General features: G+C 39.7%; 1 protein-coding gene across 1 annotated transcript; it reads left to right on the top strand.

The window, feature by feature from the left end:
- Positions 1–385: 385 nt before the first annotated feature.
- LOC115521792 (thiamine transporter 2-like) lies at positions 386–25,577 on the top strand. The gene is made up of 5 exons (XM_032594163.1): positions 386–535; positions 2,546–3,362; positions 7,283–7,475; positions 13,776–13,917; positions 24,852–25,577. The coding sequence occupies exons 1-5, from the start codon at positions 386–388 to the stop codon at positions 25,023–25,025; spliced, it is 1,476 nt and encodes a 491-aa protein (XP_032450054.1). The 3' UTR covers positions 25,026–25,577.
- The last annotated feature ends 357 nt before the right edge of the window (positions 25,578–25,934 follow it).

Below are 25,934 nucleotides of genomic sequence, written 5' to 3'. Positions count from 1 at the left end.
ATTTCCACCTTAGGAGAAATTCCCTGACTTTTTGCTACTATGAAAGATTACAGGAGAGCATGGCTGACTGGCTTGCAATGCTGGGAACTGGTTTTTCATCAGCGACCCTGCCATTCCAGCTGAGATGAAATTTAATCCCGACTGCAGTGTTTTCAAATAATCATCAGTTTTCTCTTTAAACCAAGAAATGCAAAGGCAAGACTCAAGTTCCTGCGTTTTGACCTGTGGTATATATTTACTGTCGCAATGCTTTTCGTTTTTTCCTTTTTGGGACCAAAGGACAAATGGAACATGGGGAAGAGAACACAAGTTTTATGAAAAGAAACCATCAATCTTCTGACTTGCTTTTTTTTTTTTTTTTTTTTTTTTTTAAGCGTAACCATCCATGAATTGTTGCCAGACATCACCAAGCCATTCCTGGGTTTTTCCCACAGTCATCCTCTGCTGCTTTGGATTTTTCTCAATGATGAAACCATCAGAACCATTTGTTGTACCTTATTTAGCAGGACCAGATAAAAATATAAGCCTTGGCACGGTAAGATTACTCACATGTTGATCTTAGTTTTACATCTTGTGAAAACCGGCGTCTAAAGTTTTGGGTAGAAGCAAAATATCAGAACTTCTCGCAAACTCAAATGCGAAAAAACGGGTCTTAATAATTTCTGCATGTCTGTCGTGCAAAAATGTAAAACTTTTTGATACAACAAAAATGGGGTGAATCCAAAACAGTCTTCCAGCTGCACACAAATCATACTCCAGGATGTCATTGCTGATTATCATGAACCTTTAGAAATAAAGCCATCCCTAGGTATAAATACAAACCTTACAGGGTAGTGTAAGATTGGGAAGGAAAAAGTTATACAAAAGCATCTGAAAAAGTCCTCCGAAGATTTTTTTTGCCTCTTTACATATCAATATTAAGACCATTGTTAGCTTTTAGTCAGGCCATAGGATCTAATCCTAGGGAGCCTGTTAGTCAGTGGGTCTCAAAGTGTGGTCCTTGGACTAGTGCACCAGCATCACTGGGAAACTGGTTAGAAATATTCATTTTCAGGCCCCACCCCAGATCTCCAGAGTCTGAATGTCTGGTGTTTAACAAACCCTCCAGGTGAATCTGATCTGTGCGAACATTTGAGAACCACCTCTTTCAGCCACCGAACAATAAGAAGGCCAGACAAAGCCCTGTATCAGTTTGATTTCTTCCGGGGGGGGGGGGGAGTCACACCTGTTTCACGGGCTGGTTATTCAGCAAATGGGGCATAACAATTGCATCCCCCTTGGCCACCCTCTCCCAGAAACCATGCCTGTGTCCCTACCGACGCCAAGGAAACTGCCTTGTGAACCAATCCACCCTTTTCCCTCCCAATAAGAAAAGCATGTGCCAGTCTTGAATGCCATTAGGTGCAGACAGGTTTGGCTGGGAGAGAGCCCCAGGCTGGATTTAGACGCCAGGGACAGTCACAAAAAGCAGATCTGGGACGTATCTTCTCTCCCGGGTTAGTGACTACCCCTGAGTGTCAGGAAGAACAAGAATAAAGTTCTACCAAACTGTGAGGACACGTAGGTAAAGGGGGACCTGGGAACTCAAGGGGTGAGGGCACAGATTAGGTCAAAACAAAGGACACTCCTAGGCTCAGTAAGTGGGTGGTTTATGTCAGTGATCTGAGATCCTAAGGTTTGAGAGGGTCAGGGAGACCCCAGAAGAGGGTCTACCAGCCTTCTTTACGTCATCTTCTATCTGCTGTAGGTTCCGCTTACAGAAGCGGAAATTATCATGTACTGTGGATGGGCTCAGATGATTTGCTGATATAACCAGTGTTCCCTGGAAAATCGTGGCCAACGCCGATTTGAGCAAGAGAGAGACAAGACACTAAGCAGTTTGGTTTGGGTTTTGGGGCCTCCAAAGCAGCCCAAGAAAGTGAGGCCAAGAATGCAGAAGAACCGAAGAACAGATCCCTTCTTCTGATGCTGAGTCTTGAACTGGTCATTTGTTCTATATTTTCCTGATCACCCAGACGACGGCCTGATGGTCTGTACATTTTACATACTGATGGGAATCAAAGGTAAATATGGTCAGGTTCTGCCAGTGCCTGAAACATTCCTTTTAACCTTATTGAAGGAGAGGAAACTATCTTAAATGGACAGGAACAGCACCTGAGCAGCCCTGAACCGCCCCGGAAAAACTGTTGAGCTTAGTATATGCATTAGGGCCTCTTTTCCCAGCCTGGCGAGCGTAGGCAGATCATATTACATTTTAAAAATGTAAGAAGCAGATCACTGAGGACGGCAACCGCTCTTTCTTTATACCTGGAGGAAGGCACCCACATGTCATGAGTTTCTATGATTTGGGGACTTCTTTCCCTTGAGTTTCAGTTTCCCGTTGCTTTCCATCGTATTGTCAGAAAGTCCTGTGAAGGGTCAAACTGACGGGGGCCCAGCAATGCGTCCTGGGATGGATACGCGTCACGTGGATAAGATATATGTCAGGTGTGTGTTCCGCTTCCTCGTGCTTGTGTCCTCACACCCTCCCCGTTTAACCTCACAGATCACAAAAGAGGTCCTTCCCATCTGGACATACTCTTACCTGGCACCGCTGCTCCCAGTGTTCATCGCCACCGACTACGTCCACTACAAGCCAGTCATTATCCTGCAGGGGATCAGCTTCGTCGTCACCTGGCTGCTGCTTGTGTTTGGCCAGGGAGTGAGGGCCATGCAGGTGGTAGAGTTCTTCTATGGGACGGTCTCCGCCACCGAGGTGGCCTACTATGCCTACATTTACAGCGTGGTCAGCCCGGAGCACTACCAGAAAGTGAGCGGCTACTGCAGGAGCGTCACCCTGGTGGCCTACACGGCGGCCTCGGTGCTGGCCCAGCTCCTGGTATCCCTGGCCAGCCTATCGTACTTTCACCTCAACGTCATATCCTTGGCCTCTGTCTGTGTGGCCCTTCTTTTCGCCCTGTTCCTACCAATGCCTGAGAAGAGCATGTTTTTTCATGTACAACCCGGCAAAGGAGCTCCTCCCAAGCCGCCGGGAAAGGATGCTCTCTCAAAGGAACCACAAAAGGATCGCAAACCAGTCTGCAAAGGATTAGTCACCTTTTCAGGGAACCTGGGTGACGACGATCCGCTGAACGATCCAAAGCCGGGAAATGTAACGCTGAGAGTTTTTGGGCAGTGGTTCCAAGATTTGAAGGGTTGCTACTCCTCAAAGCATCTTTTTTACTGGTCCCTGTGGTGGGCTTTTTCCACAGCAGGTTTTAACCAGGTTTTGAACTATGTTCAAATCCTGTGGGATTACAAGGCACCATCCCAGAGCTCTGCGATCTATAATGGAGCAGTAGAAGCCCTTGCAACGTTTGGAGGTAGGTCCACCAGACTTTCTCTTTTCGGTGTGGCGGAAATATATTCTTTCAAATCATAGTCTCGGAGAGATTGGTTGGAGAGATGTCAACAATGAATACCAAATATTTCGAAAACGAAAAGAGCTCTTGTCACCAAATTTTAAAAAGGCAATGAATTCAAGGGAAGATTGACAGAACTATCCATGGAAAATAGTGTAATCCACCCCTAAAAATAGGGACTGCGAATTTGTGTCCCACTGGCCATAAAGAGTTGGACAGTTTAAGGTAAAACTACCAAATCACTTTCCTCTCTAACCACTCTGTAACACTAGCCTTTAAACTATGGTTTGCAAACCATTAATACAAGTGGGCAAACGATGGCCCATGGCCCACCAGAGATAATCCTTTTTACATTTTTAAGAGGAAGTTGTAAGGGGAAAAAAAACAATATATGACAAGGGTTGTAAAAGTAATAAATCCAAGCAAGCAACCAAATAAAAACAAAGGAGGCTATGTGGCCCACAAGCCTAAAATATTTACTATTTGGGCCTTTATAGATCTTGAGATTAATGTAGTGGATTTCTAACCAGCATTTTTAAATCAAAGAACAGAATAGAAAATTTAGAATGGAACGGAATGGAATAGAATAGAATAGAATAGAATAGAATAGAATAGAATAGAATAGAAAGAATAGAGAATAGGGAGCATAGCAGCTTATAAGTTTCATTTTATGAAAATTTTGTTTACGCTCACATATAAATGTACCAGTGGACATATGAAATATATTTCCTTTTCAGGCTATGGCCAAAGAAGTTTGAAAGCTACTGTTCTAAGAGCTACTTTACCATTTCAAAGGTTCCCATCAAGACAACTTAAATAATATATTTAGATCTTTCCTTCATTCTACATGTGGGAATTTGCCAAAGCTTGTTGTCTTCTGATTAAGATTATTTTCCATACTCAGCTCCCCCATTACCTACCATATCCAAATATTTTCTAGAATAATAGTGAATCCAGCTTGGATTCTTACAATCTTCTACCCTATCTCTTCTCCACAGCCAGGTTATTGTATTGTATAATTTTCTCTCTGGCCCTTCATATGTATTATACTTTCATTCAAATGTTTAGTAAGAGCCAGTAAGAAGTGTGTCCCTCCACAATAGCCCTTAACAAATAGTGATCTTTTTTTTTTTTTTTAATGTTTTATTTATTCTTGAGAGAGAGAGAGAGTTAGAGCATGAGTGAGGGAGGGGCAGAGAGAGAGCGGGACACAGAATCGGGAGCAGGCTCCAGGCTCCGAGCTGTCAGCACAGAGCCCGACGTGGGGCTCAAACTCACAAACTGTGAGATTACGACCTGAGCCCAAGTCGGACGCCCCAATAGTAATCTTTGATTATGGAGAAAATGGCAAGGTGGCAGAGGCGGGCCCTCCAAGAGACTATGTGTGTTTCTGAGTGTTTATTGCTTCTCCTTGAGCTGACTGGCAAGTGTCTGCTTCAACCTTATTCACCCATAGATGGATTTCTGATACTGCATTTTGTCCACCAAAAAAGAGGCAGCAAGACTGAATGACCTTGAGAAGGTCTCTGGGGGATTGAGTGTTTCCAACTTGTACCACTAGATTCACCCTTCAACCCTGTCCTGGGCTTCCTTCTTTTGAAAAATTTCCCTCCTGGCTGAGAAGCTACAGCAGTTTTGGGGGAATTTTAGATTCTTGTCCATGGACTCTTCCTTTTTCCCAGAACCTATTTTGTGCAGTTTGAAATACTTTTCCAAAGGGAGTGAGGTGAAAAGAGTGAGGGAAGGTGGGTTGACACAAGAGTCAAGAGTTAATGGTCTAAAGTCAGAAGGGTAGAGGTCAGAGCTGTCTTTGAAGTGAGCCCAACAACGCACATGGATTTTCCTGACATAACAAAGCTTTCACATCAAATAAGACTTTGAAGATATTATTTTTGAAGTTGGGGTGTTCCACACCCACATATTTATTGAACATTTCAGGGTCCATTGTTGAGGTAAGAATCTTCCCATTTCCCTTTCTAAAAATTCCATTTTGGCTCCTAGAAACCTGGTCTTGTATTTGTTTACCTTAAACCCATTTCCTCTCTAGGGACTTGCTCCTGGAGAAAAGGGAGAAAAAAAAAATCCTCTTCTCTTCAGATAATGTGTAGAAAAGGTAAAGTGTTCATAAAGTTTATTCTTTAAAAGCCCCCTAAACACAGCTGTTCTTTAGTCTCTTTGTGATAGCGAGGATCCTAATTAGTGTCAAATTTTTAGGTAAAACCAGGAGAAAAAGGAGTGGTTTGCTGACTTAAGACCTCATGTAAACTAAGCCATGTCTTTAAGAAAGAAAGCTAAGGGTAGTAAGAAACCTGACAAGTGGTTACTTTGTTCACAGCACGTTATAGGAACACATTATAAGAACGTGTATATAATGCACATTGTATCGATTTGTCCTAAGGATATGTCTAGGGACTACATGTTGGGCTTGGGTCAAAGTTTCTCATCCTCAACAACACTGACATTTTGGTTGGGGAAATTGTCGTGGGCGGGGGGGGGGGGGGTGCTGTCCTGTGCATTGTAAGATGTTCCACACCATCACTGGTCTTAACCCACTAGATCCTGTTAGCATACCACCACCACCACCACCACCCCTGCCAAGTCATGAAAACCAAAACTGTCTTCAAATATTGCCATCTGTCCCCTGAAGGGCAAAAGGCCCATGTGAGAACCACTGGGTTATGGCTTGTTTAAATTTGAGTCAGAATCAGTGTTTTTACAATCCTTATCGCACTCTTAGTAACACTATAAATTGACAGATCCAATTTCTCCAGTAGGCTATACTATTTTCAAGAGCAAGGATCCAACATTTACCACATTTTTCCACAGAGAAGCTCCAAAACAGTTGATGGGTGAGTAGGTGAATGAATGTGTGAACAAGTATAAAGGGGAATGATCAAACCAACAAATGGTGGGAAAGTGTATAGAGAGAATTCTTTAAAAGAAGTTTGGTACCTGTCAGGAATTTGAGGAAATTTTTAAATCAGTGTTATAGAGAAGATAAAGAAAACAGAGACAGGGACACTGAGAGCAAGTCTCTCCTTGCTAGAGTAGCCGTAATGTGGCACAGAGAAAGACTTGGAAGCAAGAGCTGGCATTCAGCTTGAAAAACTTGGCATCTCACTAGGTCACCAAGTATTCCCAATTTACCATTCCATACAGTCTGCTTTGTCTTGACTAAACTTTGGTCAGACTCCTCTCCTTACTACAGATCCCTGGACATTCTGCCTTCTCCAACTCTGAGTAAACACGACACAATACGGAATGTGCCCCAGCCCCCATCAGTTTCTCCTGAAAATTAGCTGACCACAGCGGGACACTTTCCTATCAGACTCCCCTGATCATTTCCCCTTGCTTGTCCAGCTTCCCCTTCAAAGATCCTGCTTATGTCTGCTTGCCCTATAGGGAAGGATTACCCTATAAAAGAAAATCCTTTTTCTGTTTGATTTTCAAGATGCTTGCAGATTTTGGCAATCAGAGTGTGCTATTACAAGCCTTTCTTCTAAATAAACCCTATCAAAGTCTGAATTTGTTTTTTGTTTGACACCAGATTTCTGAGCCTGAGTTTTATCCTCTGCAAAGGGAAGAAGAAAGGAAAAAATGGGCTCTATGGGTCCATTCCAGTGTGTGATTTATGGACACCCAGATTCAGTTGATCTATTTCAAACTTTAAGAGGAAAAGTTATGTACACTTCACAAAGCCAGATCAAGTGATTTTCATTCAATCGATGTTCACGATAAGTTTTTTTTTTTTTTTTTTTTTTTTTTACCAAAGACTGGAAATGCTTCAATTTCTATCCAATGTGAATTTTAACAAAGCGGCACGCTACCTTGTTATGCACGGAATGACAAGATGTAATATACGTTGATTCCTTTCTTTCCAGGGGCTCTGGCAGCCTTCACAGCGGGCTGTGTGAAAGTCAGTTGGAACCTCCTGGGAGAGCTGGCTCTGGCGATCTTCTCAGCGGCAGATGCAGGTTCTCTGCTTCTCATGCATTACACAACTAATATTTGGGTGTGCTATGCCGGTTTTTTGATATTCAAGTCAAGTTACATGCTTCTCATAACGATAGCAGCGTAAGTATTTGTCATTTCTTTCTTTATCTAAATCTGAAGCAACAAAATATGTTTATTTATTCTTCCAGTTCTTCTGAATGGCATTTGCAATGTTATATTTAATGCTAAATGTAAGCGACAATGGGGGGGGGGCGGGGGGAGGCACCTGGGTGGCTTAGTCAGTTAAGCTTTGGACTCTTGATTTCAGCTCAGGTCATGATCTCACTGTTTTTGAATTCGAGCCCTGTGTTGGGTTCCATGCTGATAGCCTGGGGCCTGCATGGGATTCTCTATCTCCCTCTTTCTCTGCTCCTCTTTTTCTCTCTCTCTTTCTCTGTCTCTCTCTCTCAAAATAAATACATAAACTTTAAAAAAAATAACAGACAATACAACTATATTCTTATTTTAACCAGCTCTCTCTTGGGACTTGGTTAAAGTTATTAATCAGGCAAAGAAAATTCAAAGTTCTCACAAGTAATAAACAGTGATATGTCCTAACATTTTGGTTTTTTATCTTTTTTTATATTTTATTTACTTAATGGAATAATTTTATTGATTTTTTTTATTTTGTAGTTCTCTTTTTTTTTATTTTAGTAAAAACACAACATGAGATCTACGCCTCTTAGCAGACTTTTAAGTGCACTCTACAGTATTGCTGTCTATAGGCACAATGTTGTTCATCAGACCGCTAGAAATTTTTTATGTTGCATTACTGAAAGATCGGTATTTATACACATTAAGTAGCAACTCTTCATTTTCCCCTCCACCCAGCCCCTGGAAGCCACCATTCTTTCTATTCTTCGCTTCTTTGAATCTGATTACTTTAGACACCTCATATAAATGGAATCGTGCAACATCTGCCCTTCTATGACTGACACATTTTATGTAACGGAATGTTTCCAGGTTTCATCCATGTTGTCCCATATTGCAGAATTTCCTTCTTTTTTTTTTTAATTTTTTTATAACGTTTTTTATTTATTTTTGAGACAGAGAGAGACAGAGCATGAACGGGGGAGGGGCAGAGAGAGAGGGAGACACAGAATCTGAAACAGGCTCCAGGCTCTGAGCCATCAGCCCAGAGCCCGACACAGGGCTCGAACTCACGGACCGCGAGATCGTGACCTGAGCTGAAGTCGGCCGCTTAACCGACTGAGCCACCCAGGCACCCCAGAATTTCCTTCTTTTGAAGGGCAAATAGTAGTCATGTGTGTGTATATACCACATTATCTTTATTCACGTCTTGGCTATTGAGAATAGCACTGTAACAAACATGGGAGTGCTCATATCTCTTCTAGATCCTGATTTCGATGCTTCTGGATAAATACTCGCAAGTGGGAGCTTCTGGATTGTAGGGTAGTTCTATTTTTAACTTGTTGAGGAACCTCCGCACTATTTTCCATAGTGACTGCACTATTTTGTATTCCCACCAACAGTGTACCAGTGTTCCAGTTTCTGCACTTTGATTTTGGTTTTTTAGCAGCATCATTTAATGATATGTGATTGTATCTAATTTTGACTAAGTTAGTTTGCACTCCCAATTTTCCCTACCTGCTTGAATAATCATGGCACATCGGTTTCTTTTTGAAACAACTCATCGAATAGCCTCAGAGCAGTTGTAAAGGCGAAGCTGTTCTATAAAACCACATATGAATATAATAAATGTTAAATGACACAGTGGTTGAAACATAGGAAATATTTTATCTAGATTAATGAAAAAGGAAAGAAAATGAGCTGAAGAGGTGATGAGTGTTGCCTAAAGGATTAGGTAGGTATAGCTCCTCATTTCCTATGTGGCAATGTGTTTCATTTTAGTTAGGAAGTTGATCAGTGATAAAGCAAGCAGCTGAAATAGTTTCCTTGACCTAACATTATCAGCTGCATAATCTTGGATGTGCTGTTTGGCCTTAGACTTTTTTAGAGGCGTGTGGAACATCATGAAGTCAATCAATATATGCATTATGTAGTTCCAGAAGAAGAGAACACAAAGAGGGAGAAAAAAACATGTAAAGACATAATGGCCAAAAAGTTCCCAAATTTGATGAGAAGCATTACTTTACATATCCAAGAAACCATAAATATTAATTTAAAATGTGAATTTACACATTCAAGGAGCTCACCCATGAACTCCATGTAACGTGTTTACGTTTAAGTCTACCAGTTTGTTATTTGTTTACTATTTGTCCCACCTGTTCATTTGTCTTTATTCTTTTTTTTTTCTTTATTCTTTTTTTGAAGTCAATTGAGCTTTCGTATTAATTCCATTTTATTTCCTGTATTGGTTTTTCTTGGCTAAGTCTTTATGTCTTTAGTGGGATTAGGTTTCTTAACTCATCAGTTTTCCTTAAATTAATGTTGTACCACTTCTTGTATAAATACTTTAGAGCAACATAATTCCATTTACTCCCTGTCCCTTGTACTGTTTCACAGATTGTACCTCAGTAACTGTTATAAACCCTACAATACGTTATTATTCTATTTGCTATAAACTGAAAGTTATCTTTTAAAAATGAAGACAGGAAAAAATAATCTCTTATGTTTGCTCATAGATTTACCTTTCTCAGTACTTTTCATTTCTTTCTATATCCAAGTTTCCATCTGCTCTTGATTCCCTTCAGCCTGAAAACTTCCTTTAACATTTCTTGTAGTAAAACCTCCTGGTGACAATTTCTCTCAAATTTTATGCATTTAAAAATGAAGTTTACTGTCATTTCTAAGTACAGTTCTGCTGATCAGAATTCTTAGTTGATAGTGTTTTGTTATACTTTGTTTTGTTTTTCCGTTCAGCATGTTCAAGATTTATCCTTCCATTGTCTTTCAGCTTGCATTAAGGAGTTAGTTGTCATTCTCATTGCTGTTCCCCTAAATGTGATGGTAATTTTGCTCTAGGCTGCTTCTAAGATTTTCTGTTTTTATTTGGTTTTCAGAAGTTTGACTATACTTATGTTTTCTTAATGGGATAGCATGATTTTTGGCTTACCCTGTTACTTTCTTATTGTTATTTCAGTCTTTTCTGACCTTCAACATCCTAACGAGATCTCTGTCTTCCCCCACTTTTTGTTCTAGAAAATATTTGGAATTGTTTTGTGTTGTTTTGCTGTTTGTTTGTTTGTTTGTTTGTTTTGTCTTCGAAATCTAACTCTTGATTAGGAAAAAGAACTCAAGCCAAACCTAAATCCGTTTGGTTTAACGCTCAATGGCTATATGTAGGAAAATGGAGAACCTGAAAGTTAGCAACAATATTTTTTCAGAATTATTTGTACTGTCCCCGGCCACAGCTTCTACACAATGAAAAAATAAAAGTATTATTCTTGAATGTTTCAGAACAGATTGGTTCACAGCTATCTGCATTTCTACTGCATACCATGAAGCAAGTCAATATTGTTCTACTAAAGAAACAAATAAGAAAATTTGAAGGAAAAAAAGCTAGATTAACTGTCAGAATGTGAGATGGTTTCAGAAAAAACACAACCCAAATGTTTTGGTGTATTGATAAATTCTCAGAATGATTTATTATAGACATACAGAAGTAGAGGGGTAAGCCACACGAATAGTAAGAATGCTGCGATTCTGGGAGCCCGTGACGATGGAACTTATACGCTGACCATCAGGGTTTTCCCAGACGGTATGTTCAGAGCATTCTACATAAAACTCAGTGATCATCTAATTTGTCCATTCAGTCAGGTGACTGTTAGGTTTAGTGAAGAATTATTTTAGACATAATTAACTTTGGCTACATTATTCAGATTATCTAATTACTAAACAGCACTCAACAGATAGTATCTTAATGTCAGGATACACACTCACCATGGGGAAAAGAAGAGAACTTGACTTCATAGATCTGTCAAATTTGGTGCTGAATGAAATTATCACACACATGTCCACCTTCAGAATACTGATTGAATATCATTTTCTCTGTAGGTGAATCCAATCACTCTAACTCCATTTACATCTTATTACTTCTCCAGCTTCTAAGAAAATTTTCAAATAAATTTGGCAAGTGTTGGATACATGTATCTCTAGTACAAAGGGTTAGTGTTCAGATTTGGAAGGAATTCTAAGATAATTGACCAGCCATGGTTTCAACCATCACGTGATACAAGAAGTTCATAAAAAATAATTTGATTTTTCTACAAAAAGATATTTACTACCTATATCTTTTTCATGATAAAAACTGATAAATTTAATGAAATATTAGTCAAAGCAGTTATCTGGTAACAGTTAAATATTCCCTGTTGGAGTATAAGCTCTGTGAGGATAGAATCAAGTTTGTTATTGTATACCTTGGTGTTTTACCCTAGTTTTTGCCTCATAATAAGCATTTGGTTAGCACTTCTTGAAAAAAAAAGTGAATACAATAATACAATATTAAAAAAAAACTTTGGGCTATTGATTTTTTTTTGAATTTAACCATTCTATTTTTTATAGGCACAAAGTAATGTGCTTTTAAAGTTCATTGATTTATTTTTGAGAAAAATCATGAGGGAGGGAGGGGCAAAAAGAGGGAGAGAGAGAATCCCAAGCAGGCTCCATGATGTCAGCACAGAACCCAATGTGGGGCTTGATCTCATGAAATGTGAGATCAAGACCTGAGCCGAAATCAGGAGTCAGATTCTTAACCGACTGAGCCATCCCAGCACACCAATGTATTTTTTTCTAATGCTTTAGAAAATGTTGCTATTACTTTCCTTTAAGTTATAAGGTAAATTGATAAGTGCCAATCCTGTATTTTCACAATATGTGGAACATAAATGATCAAATAAAATTTCTAAGTGGTACTATCTTATAAAAGTATAGACTATCTCAGAGGTTCATCTGTATTTAGTGCTAAATGCTTCACGGATGAACATGATACAATTCTCTTTCCAAGAACTTACCAGCCCTGGCCAGTGGTTGCTTTATGCCTACATAGAAATAATCCAGTAGGAGCTTTGAAATAAGATTTTAATCAGGGGGTGCCTGGATGGCTCAGTTGGTCAAGTGTCTGACTTTGGCTCGGGTCATGATCTCACCATTCGCAGTTTTGAGCCCCCTATTGGGCTCTGTGCTGACAGCTCGGAGCCTGGAGCCTGCTTCAGATTCTGTGTCTCCCTCTCTCTCTGCCCCTCTCCTGCTCATGCTCTGTCTCTCAAAAATAAATAATGTTTAAAAAATTTAAAAAACAAAAGATTTTAGTCAGAATTTCAGGTAGTTTTGGGGTTTAGACTGAAAAAATCTTAGGATTCAATGCCACGGTCAGCCTGATGTCAGTATTATGTCTCCATCTGAATCCACCACACGTAAAGGTCTTATCCCAAACCAAGTAATCACTGATAAGCTGTTGAAGCATCTGTAAATATTAAATCAAGATTCCAACCTGGAATAATTTGCACACTAAAAGGGAATCTGCCATTTGGCTTAATCTAGGTTTCAAAAGCATCTGTCTCCTGTAACATTTCTTTCCAAAGGAACAATTGTTAGCTGAGCAAGAAAATCCTGAAATTATATAAAGCCTATTTGGACCACCCGTTATATTCACTTTGTGGGATCTAGGATTATTTATGGGCTTTGCTATGTTTAACTGGTAAGTTTTTGCACTGAAATAATACATTTTCATTGAATCACATAATTTTTAAATGCTTGGATTGTTTTTTGCTGTGTGGATTTGGGGAGGGGATGTGAAAATAGTTAAAACTTTCCATTTGTTTTCATATTTTTAAATAGATTCAGGTTATAAATGTCTTAGCTAAATTAGGTGGAACAATTCTAATGCATACATGTCAGTCTTGCCTGGCTAACATTAAAAACCCAATAAATTATTTAAAATGAACTAATGCCAGATTGAATCAACTGTGAAAGAAAATAATTTGTGAGTTTTCCAGAGAAAAATTCCCCTATTAGACTCTGAAACCGCTAACGTAGACAGTCAGTGATCCAGTGAACAATCTCCAAATAAATAAAAAGTCATCAAAGGGGCTTGTGATTTACTCATTGATACGTCTAAGTTAAAAAGTGACTGATAAACCATAGCCACATCCAGTGATGTTCAGTGCTCCCTCGTTGCAGAACATTTGGAATATTTGGTTCAATTTTAGAAAAGGTTCGTTCATTTTAAATTCTTAAAATACATCACGTCGCATGGAATGTGAAAATACAACACTTCACTATTTCATTTACCCTTCACTCCTTTTTTGTCTGCTAGAAGAGCTTTTAGCAAGAAACTGTCAACAGAAGCCTGGGCTTCCTGAGGAGAGCCAAGTCTTGGGAACAACACGATTCCTTGCTCTGTATTTAAAAGCCCACATATGTATGCTTTCAAAGCTCTTTCCATTTGTACAATGTTAGATTTCAGATTGCGGTTAACCTCAGCGTGGAACGCTATGCCCTGATATTTGGAATCAACACCTTCATTGCCTTGGTGATCCAGACTGTCATGACTATAGCTGTGGTTGACAACCAGGGACTGGGGCTTCCGGTCAGCATACAGGTAAGTGCATGATTCTGTGCTCTCACTGACACAGAGGCATACTTTGGAAACTATACACACACACACACACACACACACACACACATTTATATTATTATACATAGTAATCAGACTTTCTGAGATATAATTTTCATACAATAAATTGACACATGAATAAATGTATATACAGTTCTATTAATTTAGGCAAAAACACAGCTGTGTAGCCACCACCACATGAAAATAAAGAAGAGTGCCTTCACCGAGAAAATGCCCATGTCCCTCTACAGTCAGTCGCCTCTCTCCACAGCACCCCCAGAAACCCACTCATCACTTTTCTATCCCTATAGGTTTGTCATTTCAGAAAGTCATATAAATGGGGCACCTGGGTGGCTCAGTCAGTTGAGTGTCTGACTCTTGATTTCACCCAGGTCATGATCTCATGGTTCGTGAGATCGAGCCCCACATCGGGCTCTGTGCTGACAGCATGGAGCCTGCTTAGGATTCTCTCTCTCCCTCTCTTTCTGCCCCTCCCCTGCTCGCTTGCTCTCATTCTCTCTCTCTCTCAAAATAAATAAATATTTTTTTAAGTCACAAATGGAATCATAGTGTCTATAGCCTTTTGTTTCTGGCTTTTTTCATTTAGCATATGTGTCTTCAATGGAATAATTTTGTATTGAGAGATATAAACATGATGAGGTTAAGATATATTCTAGTTCTTTTTTAATTTTTTTAATTGTAGAGATATAGAGCACGTGCTCACACAAGCAGGGGAGAAGGGCAGACGGGGGGGAGAGAGAGAGAGAGAGAGAAAGAGAGAGAGAGAGAGAGAGAGAGAGAGAGAGAGAATCTCAAGCAGGCTCCACACTGAGCCTAGAGCCCAACATGCGACTCAATACCACGACCCTGGGATCATGATCTGAGCCAAAATCAAGAGTCGGACACCCAACCATTTGAGCCATCCAGGCACCCCAATGCATTCTATTTCTTAAGAAAATTTTTTATTAAACAGGTGACCTTTTCATTAAGTAGGTGCTAGAGTGAAAGAATGACCTAAAATAGAGCCATGAAGTCATTCCACTTTAAGTGGTGGTTCTCATTACCCACAGCTAAAGGTTTTTCTTGTTCTGGCTAAAGTTCAATCTTATTAAAGCTTAGTTCACAAATTTCGTAAGCCTACTCAGTCTTACAGACAAAATGGTTGATCTTACATGTCTCTACATATCCAATGCAAATGTTTAGAATATTGAAATGTCTTCTTTAAAAAGAAAAAGAGAAAAAGAAGTCATTTCAGGAAACACAATTGACACCGGGACATTTAAGAAGTTTATTTTAGGGGAGCCTGGGTGGCTCAGTCGGTTGAGCGTCTAACTTCAGCTCAGGTCATGATCTCGCGGTCCATGAGTTCTAGCCCTGCTTTGGGCTCTGTGCTGACAGCTCAGAGCCTGGAGCCTGTTTCAGATTCTGTGTCTCCCTCTCTCTCTGACCTTCCCCCCGTTCATGCTCTGTCTCTCTCTCTGTCTCAAAAATAAATAAACTTAAAAAAATTTTTTTTTTAAAAAGAGGTTTATTTTAATCTCACGCTAGTTCAATAGAAAGAAAGACATCTTGGGGCGCCTGGGTGGCGCAGTCGGTTAAGCGTCCGACTTCAGCCAGGTCACGATCTCGCGGTCCGTGAGTTCGAGCCCCGCGTCGGGCTCTGGGCTGATGATGGCCCAGAGCCTGGAGCCTGCTTCCGATTCTGTGTCTCCCTCTCTCTCTGCCCCTCCCCTGTTCATGCTCTGTCTCTCTCTGTCCCAAAAATAAATAAAACGTTGAAAAAAAAATTAAAAAAAAAAAAAAAGAAAGAAAGAAAGACATCTTCATTGAATAAATACAACATTAAGATTGATTCAGACTCAATTCTTTTTGAGAACATAAAACAAGCAACTGTTAGTTTCTAACATAAAATTTAAATTCCTGGTTTATTACCCAGCTTGAAATTTGTTGTCCAGCTTTTTATTTTTTTATTTATTTTTTTTATTTTTTTTTAATTTTTTTTTTCAACGTTTATTTATTTTTGGGACAGAGAGAGAGCATGAACCGGGGAGGGGCAGAGAGAGAGGGAGACACAGAATCGGAAACAGGCTCCAGGCTCTGAGCCATCAGCCCAGAGCCCGACGCGGGGCTCGAACTCACGGACCGCGAGATCGTGACCTGGCTGAAGTTGGACGCTTAACCGACTGCGCCACCCAGGCGCCCCTTGTCCAGCTTTTTAGAAATTACTAGATAGGTGATGTGATCGAGAGAGCACAAGCTTGAAAACAACCAAGAGTGGATTTGAACCTTGATGTTCATTAGTGATTTCTTAAGAACTTTTTATTTGGGAAAATTTCAAATACATTTTAAAAATAGAATAGCGTCATGATGTCTCAGGCACCCATCACCCAAATTTAGCAATTATCATTTTATGGCCAATCTTGTTTTCGCTGCACCTGCCACCCAGTTCTTTATCCTTACCCTGGAGATGTAGTTTTGTTTTAATGTCTCAGTTTTCTGTTCAGTAAAATAGAAAATATAAAACCTACTTTATGAGGTCTTAGATTAGATGCCCACCTGTAAAATACACCATTCCTGGCCGGTAGTGTACTCAATACGTGGATGCGTTCCTCTCTTTTCTTAATAGAAAAAAAGAATAATTATTCACATTAGTCAACACTGTTAGGATGCACTTATTGTTTCTAAGGACTTCTTCATACATCACACCTCCAGATATTTCCTTCATTTTTCTACAAATCCATTGTGTCTTAATCTGAAATTAATGAATTCCTAGAACAGAAGGAGGCAAAATAGAACTTGAGAAGAAAATTGCCCGTCCATCTGCCTGTCCTCCTCTCTGCCACTATTTTGTGTAATCTGATTTAAACGACTGCTTTGTGGGAAAATCAATACATTTTGACCTTTCTGAGGAGTTCTCGCAAACATCAAGAGCTGGGGGTGAAAATTAAATTTGGCAGTAAAAGTCAAGCTCCACCTTTGTTTCCCCTGATAATTCAAGATTTCCAAATGGTTTTATCTTCGCAACAAAGGGGAATCTAGATTCAGGGCACTCCTATAAAATCTTTCATTATATTTCTATCTATCTTCTTTTGTAGTCTCTGCCAATATCCTCAATGCTAGCACAATTTTCATAGAGGTTCTTTCATGTAAGTTACTTAATGTAAAAACTCCTGAGTAAAGGACTAGTTTACCTGGATGCCAGAGCCGGGTAAGCAAAAAATATTTAGTCCAAAGGCATAACAGAAGACAAATCCTATTTCTATAAAATATTCCCCAGACAAAAGAAGTCTCATTGCAGATCCCTGGTTTTGAAAAGCAACCTTCTTAAAAATTGATTTTGGGTAAGAATCTGATTGAATATGCTTGAATTAAACTTTGGAGAGCCAAGAATATACAGGTATATTGATTAATAACTCCCAAATCTCAATCCTAAATGCCTATTTGTCATTGATTATGCACTTACGATAGCCCATGAGCTTCCTACTATAATTTCAAGTGCCATTTTAAAAGATTGGAATCTAAAAAATAGAAAATACAACCTAAGTCAGCATTTTCGTATGACTTAGAGATTCAGCAGAGAGAAGTCTGTGTTGAGACATCCTGAACTAAGTCCCCCATTTTTGCATTATTTCTCAAACTGTTATCACAGAATAAGCTTTTTATAACTTTCTCAACTTAAAAGGACCACAGAGATCTTGAAAAGAGGTTCCATGTACATCTTTGAATATTACTAAAAGGCTAAGGGAAAAAGGCCCATGAGAAAAGTTAAAAGCATCTTTTTACCTCATCTAGAAAAAGCTAAGGAGTAATTGAGCTAGTTGTGTAAGAAGTGGTAACTTTAAAGTGTGTCTTTACTAAAGGCATAAGATAATACTGCGGTATACTGATGATATAAAATAATTTTCTGGGGAAGTTTCGTTTTTAAAAAAAAAAATAAGTGAAATCCATTAAGTCTAAAGTTATGAGGGACTTTTGGAGGGAATGGGTGAGTAACACACAACTCCAAAAAGGCTGATTTTTTAAAAAGTACTCTTTTTGTCAGGTGAAAGGGGTGATAACACCTCACAAGTTTCACGCCAAGACACCCAACTATTTCCAGGTTGGTTACCCGTTACTATAGCCCTCCATACCTCCCACCCCCAGACCCCGCTCCCCCCTCCAAGTTGCAGAGATACCCCTTGGAATGGGTAACACATTGGTAACCAGAAATTTCATGTTGATTGTGGGAGATGCCATTCATTCAACTCCCATTCATGAATCTCATTACCCTCCTTCTCCCTGGATAGTCTTGAGGCTTAAGCTATGAAGAGCAACGCTTGATGTCGTAAGGGAGGAAAAATATTGTTTCTTCCTACCCTACTTGGTTGTCAGCTGGGTCTCTGTAACAAAGATTAACAAAAGTACGCAACTGTGTTTGGTTGTAAGTTTTATGTAACGCGGGAGCCTTCATGAGGAAGTGAAGACACAAAGAAATAGTTAAGCTGGAGTGTTTTTGTGCTAGATTTGATAAAGAGTAGAGAGTTGGGGGAAAAAAACACGATAGGACAAGAAGGTTACGAGCTAAGAATAGTAAGCTGGGGAAGCTTCACACAGCCTGTTCATTCAGATTTCTTTCCGTGTCCCTTTATCTTCGGCGATAAGGATGTTCCTTTCCTCCGAATATAGACACTAGGGTCTTGTGACCTGCTCCAGGGGACGGTCAGAAAGTCCTTCCTGCACCTGCTATATCTCAGATTCCTTCAGTTAAAAAATATTCACTGTGCCAAAGTGCCATATTTGGGGGTAAATTGTCCTGAACCCTATCACCAGCAAGTGGGGGGAAGTACACATGAAAAAGAAAAGGGAAAGGGCATGGGAGTAAAGTGATCCCTCAATGTCATAAAAACCACAGCTGCCGCCCTGCTCTGGCTTCCCTGTCCTCACTGAGAAATGCAAAATGATCCTCACCAGCTCTCTTAGCAGGAAGCCACTGCACTCAGACACTCTGGGACCAGATGGACCCTGATTACGCACTCCATTAGATTATCTGGCTAGGATAACTGGTACTTTCGTCTGCCTTAAATTAAATAAAAATTAGAATCATGAAAATGGATTTTTAGTTTTAACCCCAAAGGGCTTAATAAGGGAAGGGGCACTCTAAACAGAAAGATTATCTCACAAAAAGGAGAACAGCGATGCTATTATTTTAAGTGCATGAAATGGGGATTCGTTCAGGTATTGGGCAGCCTCCCATACATCAAACCTGAAATTTTTCAGACGTGTTGAAATCATGGAATATTTGCCGGTCTAGATAGCTCAGATGAGCGTGTTCAGTTCACACTCATTACCTCAAACATGAGATACGTGTTCCGTCGGACTTAGGTTTCGCTACTTTGTAAACTATTTTGGAATCTTAACCCAAAGAATAGCTGAAGGTGAAGCCGGATTTTCATTATCAAACAAAATACATGGATTTTCAATGAGTTTGGGTCCTGACCTTCAGACATTGTCTTGCTTTCCTACTCTTCTGTTCTAGTGGAAATGATCTGAATGCAGGTACCTTAGAGGAATTGGGGTTAAGGGATTGCATTTGAAGAAGGAGAAGAAGGGTGGATGTCCAGGTTGTAAGTTTAAAGTTTAAACAAATGTCAAAATATTAAATTAAGAAAGACTTTCATTAAAAGCTACGTACTTTTAAAGATATTAAAATAAGAGAGGCCTCGTTCCACTAAAGCCATCGACTAGTTATCGGAAAAACACATGACGCTATAGAACACCTAAAACTCCTGGATATAAATTGAAGATTTTTTAATAAATGGCTGAATTGGTAAGAAATAAGAAAACGCCCCAGAGGTCAAAGCAGGAACAGGAAACCGGATAGATAAGGGCACACCGGGTCTATCATGTGCTCCAGCACATGCTGGACTGATTCTCCCAGTGACCTGGAATTTTGGTGTTAGTGGCGACCCCAAATCTACACTGTCGGTGAGTGATGAAATAGAACATGAAATTATGGCGGGGGTGGGGGGACCTCCAGCAAAGAAGATGAACCGGGGTGATGCCAGAGGAATTTATTCTAGAGATTTGCTTCATAAGCCAGCACTCACATAATTCCAGGGCCCAATTTCTACATGCTAAACATTATTTTTCAAGCTGAGTGTTTAGTTTAAAGTGCCCCTGGTTGGTAATGGCCCCAGGCACTTATACGTGTCCAAATAAATGCTGTCTGGAAGACTGTCCTTCCACGCAGAAATCAAAAAACCTGCCGCAGATAAAATTCCACCAAATATGAGATTATGATTTTTTAAAAGTCCAAAATCATGCATAGATATAAAGTACCATGAGCAAGCCAACTGAAGTAATAAAGAATCAGACCGACAGAGATTTGAGACAGAGGAATTAGCATCAGAATGTAAAGTAAGATGTTTAACACGTCTATACACAGAGGAAAATGATAAGAATGGAACAAGATACATCATGAATATCTGGGAAAAATAGAACTAACCAGAATTAGGAACTTAAACATGTTACGGGCAACGTAGACACATACATAGGAAAAATTACTGAATGGGAAGAAATCACCAAGAATGCAGCACAGAGAGAGAAGTGGAAAAATTATTCATATGCATGGGGATTAAAATGAGAAAGTTCAACAAATACCTATTTCGAGTTCTTTGAGGAGATAATAAAGGTAATAGAGGGGCACATGGGTGGCTCAGTCGGTTAAGCATCCGACTTCGGCTCAGGTCCTGATCTCAAAGGTTTGCGGATTCAAGCCCCGCAGTGCGCTCTGTGCTGACAGCTCAGAGCCTGGAGCCTGGAACCTGCTTCAGATTCTGTGTCTCCCTCTCTCTCTGCCCCTCCCCCTGCTCATGCTCTCTCTCTCTCTCTGTCTCTCTCTCTCACTCTCTCTCTGTCTCTCTCTCTCAAAAATAAATAAACATTAAAAAAAATTCTAAGGTAGCAGAGAGGCAGATAAATATACACTGAGAATTTTCCACTAGTAATCAAAAGCATGTGTTCTCAGAATTAAGAAGCCCCCCAAAATCTCAAAAAGAGTAAGTCAAAGAAAATTCATATCTAAACACACTGGGTTAAATGCAGAAAATCAAAGAAAAAGAAATCTTACAAATAGAGAAACAGAACATCAGCTATAGAGAAATTATAATAGACAACGGACTTTTCAGTAGCTCACGCGGAAGTCAGAAAATCAATGACTTCAAGTGTCGGAGACAAAAACTGCCAGCCTGGAATTATAGACAAAGAGAAACCACGTTTTAGAAAAGAGAGCAAGGAGGGCGCCTGGGTGGTTCAGTCGGTTGAGCGTCCGACTTCGGGTCAGGTCATGATTTCACAGTCTGTGAGTTCCAGCCCCGCGTCGGGCTCTGTGCTGACCGCTGGGAGCCTGGAGCCTGCTTCGGATTCCGTGTCTCCTGCTCTCTCTGCCCCTCCCCTACTCGCGCTCTGTCTCCGTCTCAAAAATAAATAAACATTAGAAAAAAATTGAAAAACAAATAAATAAATAAATAGGAGAGCAAGGACTATCTGGGTGGCTCAGTCAGTTAAGCGTTTGGATTCTTGGTTTTGGCTCAGGTCGTGATCTCACGGTTCATGAGACCCAGCCCCACGTCGGGCTGTGTACTGACAGCACAGAACCTGCTTGGGATTCTCTCCCTCTGTCTCTCTGTCTCTCTATCTCTCTCTCTCACACTCCCCTACTCATTGAGCTCTCCCTCTGTCTCTCCCTCCAACTAAATAAACAGTAAAAAATAAATAAATAAATAAAACTGAGGGCACATTAAAAAAATAATAAATAAATAAATACGAGAGCACAGTGAAGACATTTGCAAACAAACAGAAATGGGATGAATGTGTTATCACCAACAAACCTTTACAGAAGCAATTTCTCAAAGATGCACCTGAGGAAGAAGGAAAATTATCCCAAGAGGAAGGTATTTCCCAAAAGAAGGAATGTGAAAAAAAGAAAGAAAGAAAGAAAGAAGCAAAGAACGAAGAAAGAAAGAAAAAGCAAAGAAAGAAGAAAGAGAAAGAAAGAAAGAAAAGAAAAGCAAAGAAAGAAAGAGAAGAAAGAAAGAAGGAAAGAAAGAAGAAAGAAAGAAGCAAAGAAAGAAGAAAGAAAGAAAAGAAAGAAAAGCAAAGAAAGAAGCAAAGAAAGAAAAGCAAAGAAAGAAGAAAGAGAAGAAAGAAGAAAGAAAGAAAGAAAAGCAAAGAAAGAAAGAAAGAAAGGTGTGAGTAAATCAAAACACGAAGCATTTAAAACAGTTACATTTTACACCTTGAGGAGTTTCTTTAAAAGATGTCCAAAGTAGCAGACAGCAGTGATATCTGTCAGCAGAAGGATGTTCAGAACGAAAGATTTTGTACTGTTGCAGAGGAGGGCAGGAATTACCGATGGGACACTGCTGGGGGGCACACACCAAGCGGGGAGCGGGGTGTAAGTCCCTCCGGCGGGGAGGTGGGTTTCATCACCTGCATTGTTCAAATTGCCACAGTGTGACGATAACGACACGCAACAGACTTTTAAATCAGTTTTGCTACAGTTTTGAAGTTCTCTGCAGACAGTTCTCCCCCTTACTGCCTGTACCTGAGGCATGCAACAGCCACCAGCGTGAGCTTAACACACCACTGCTTTGTTTATTTAAGAGCTGCTATTTCAAGTGTAACTAGGAAAGAATTAGACGTAGATTATGCAATTATTATACAGGAGAGAGAAATAAAGCATAGCACATGGAAAAACGGTCACACGAAAGAGTTCGAGAAAGGAGGGGAAAATTGAAGAGCGTGAGGAATAGGGAAAACAGGGCGGTAAAAAATACAAATAGGTTAATTATCGCTAAATAATAAATTAACTCATGGGTTGAACTGCCAACACACAGGAAACAGGAGAAGCAGAAGAACTCATTAAGTGACGTCCAGGGATGTCACCCATAAAACACCAGAGTCTGGGAAAGGACAGGTTTCCAACAAATAAAATGAAGACTGATCATGTCTTGAGAAATTCAGCAATCAATCACGATGTGTGGATCTTCTTTGAAATCTGATTCATACCCAGAAAGTAAAACTATTCTGAGACAAGCAGGGAAATTTGAGCCCTGACTAGACAATATTAAAGAATTGTTAGGGTCCACCGTTGAGTGTTCGACCCTTGATTTCGGCTCAGGTTATGATTCCTAAATTTAAATTTTTAAGTGAAAAAAAGAAAATGAGAATTAAAAAAAAAAGAAAACAATTATTTTTTTAATTGTTAATTTTTTAAGTGTGATAATTATTTGTGGTTATGCTTTTGTGTATCTTTATTTTTTTAATGTTTATTTTGACAGAGAGAGAGAGAGAGAGAGAGAGAGAGCGTGAGTGGGGGAGGGGCAGAGAAGCAGGCCCCAGGGTCTGAGCTGTCAGCACAGAGCCCAACGCGGGGCTCCAACTCCCGAGCTGTGAGATCATGACCTGAACCAAAGTTAGACGCTTAACCTTAACCGACTAAGCCACCAAGGTGCCCCTGTGCATCCCTATTTTTAAAGATACAAACTGAGGGGCGCCTGGGTGGCTAAGTCAGTCTTGATTTTGGCTCGGATCACGATCTCATCTCATCCCATGAGATGGAACCCTGGGGCTCAGCTGTGACATTGCTGAGCCCGCTTGGGATCCTCTCTGTCCCTCCCCAGCTTGCAAGCGTGCCCTCTCTTGCTCTCTCTCGAAATAAATAAACATTTTTTAAAAAGATATAAACTGAAATATTCATTACATGATATGATACTAGATTCAAATTAATCTGTGAGACGAAAAGGTAAGTGGTTGAGGCACTATGGAAGCAAGACTGGCTATGAGCTGATAATTGATGAAACCAGATCACGGATTCATGGGCATTTGTATACTATTCTCTCCACTTTTGTGAATGTTTATAATTTTCCAAAAATAAAAGTTAAATGATTCCAAGCTAGACAGACCAGTAAAAAAAAAAAAAAAAAAAAAAAAAAACAAAAAACGAATAAATAAAGACAATAAAAATATTTTCAGGTTAGAGTCTTACAACTATGGTCTATTTACAGAAAACACATCTAAAATGGAAAGACATCTAAAGTTTGGAGTGGGGAGGGAAAATTCATATGATGCAAACAAAAATTTTAAGAGTTAATATAGTTAAATTTTTTAAAAGACAAAGCATAATTAAGTCCTCTTGATCTATATATCTAAGGAGAGTCGTTAAAAATGATTAAAAGTCGGGGCACCTGGGTGCTCAGTCGGTTGAGCATCCGACTTCAGCTCAGTTTATGATCCCACGGTTTGTGAGTTTAAGCCCGTCATCAGGCTCTCTGCTGTCAGCAGAGAGCCCACTTGGGATCCTCTGTCCCCCGCCTCTCTCTCTGCCCCTTTCTTGCTGGTTCTCTAAACAAATAAATAAATAAATAAATAATTTTTTAACAAATGATTCAAGGTTAATGTATTCATTAGTAATATATCTGGGTTCTAAAATTCTACATATCTATTAATATCATTTCAATATTTTGGATAGGAACACTGTCAAGTATGTTACGGTCTAAGAAAAAAATGAACTCCCAATTTCATATACTAAATGTGAATAGAAAAAAAGGAGGAAAAACAAGAAGGAAGTCTATATAGAGTCTGTATAGATGGAGAACTTCAGAACTACGGAAACAGTTGACATTGATTGAATTCCACTATGTGGGTACTTTTCTGTGCACCCTACATGTAATAACTCATCTAATCCTCACAACAAATGTGTAAATATGGGTATTATTGTAATTTTACAATTTGGAAAACTGAGGCAGAGAGAAGATCCATGATCTGTTTAAAATCTCACAGCTAGTAGTAAAGCATCATTACCTACCTGTAGTGTTGAACATCCATTTTTCTATCACTCATGATTTCTCTCTTTTTTTTTTTTTTTTGTCTTCTTTTAGTTTTTAATTTATGGGAGTTATTTCTCGGTTATTGCTGGAATTTTCCTAATGAGAAGCGTTTACATAATCCATTCAGCCAAATGCAGACAGGGAAGATGTAATTCTACTACTGACCAGAATCCACATTATCCAGAGGACTCCATTTCTGATACGAACACAGTGACACAGTTTTAGCCTGGTCTCTCCTATCATGGACTCAGAAGACGGCCTGTTCCTACATGGCATTTTAATTTTTTGTCCTAGATTAAGACACCGTAAAAGACAGAATTATCATCAACACTACATCAAAACCTCAGCTACGGGCCGGTGAGCAGGGTACAACCAGAAACTGGAGTTGACCAAGTTGAAACCAGCCATCTTTATGGCCTCGGTGAGCAACTGGGACCCTAAGTACTGTTTGAATACTTTGAAGTCCATCCCAAAACAACATGGAAATCAGACAAGTGGGACCATCCAAAAACAGAAACATGAAATATCCCAGAGTTAATGATATATATTAGCTTTCTGTGCCCAACCTCATTAAAGTGTGATTTGTTTTGATCTAAGTAATAAAGAAGTTTCTAGCACAGGTCTGATACATATTAAATGATCAATACGTGATAACCGGGACTCCTGGATGACTTGGTCAGTTAAGCATCAGACTCTTGATTTCGGCTCAGGTCATGATCTCAGGGTCATGATATCGAGCCTCGCATCAGACTCCCCACTGACGGCGCGAGGTCTGCTTAGGATGTTCTCTCTCCCTCTCTCTCTCTCTCTCTCTGCCCCTCCCCCACTCACCTGGGAGCACATGCTCTCTCTCTCTCTCAAAAAAAATAAAATATGTGATAACCATATTGTATTCATATTGTATACTACCAAAAACGTTAGAATGGGGAAAATAATTTAATTCCCCCAAAAGGAGGCCAAAAAATTAAGGGAAGACTTTTCCTTAAACCTTACCATGACCCTACATGAAAAGACTGAATGTTGTAATGATTTCAGTTCTTCTCAAACTAATTTATAAATTTGTTGCAATTTGTGACGGTCTTATGTGTCCACTTGACTGGGCCAAGTTTCTCATTGATTCTAATAAACACTAAT

Source organism: Lynx canadensis, chromosome C1, assembly GCF_007474595.2.
Source record: "Lynx canadensis isolate LIC74 chromosome C1, mLynCan4.pri.v2, whole genome shotgun sequence".
Lineage (NCBI taxonomy): Eukaryota > Metazoa > Chordata > Mammalia > Carnivora > Felidae > Lynx > Lynx canadensis.
This window is presented reverse-complemented; position numbering and strand designations above follow the sequence as displayed.

What these genes read in the sequence shown, in the direction of transcription:
- LOC115521792 (XM_032594163.1), top strand. Translation starts at nt 386, where the DNA reads ATGAATTGTTGCCAGACATCACCAAGCCATTCCTGGGTTTTTCCCACA. An exon ending in CTTCTCATAACGATAGCAGC is followed by an intron (nt 7,476 to 13,775) that starts GTAAGTATTTGT and finishes GTACAATGTTAG; the next exon opens with ATTTCAGATTGCGGTTAACC. An exon ending in GGCTTCCGGTCAGCATACAG is followed by an intron (nt 13,918 to 24,851) that starts GTAAGTGCATGA and finishes GTCTTCTTTTAG; the next exon opens with TTTTTAATTTATGGGAGTTA.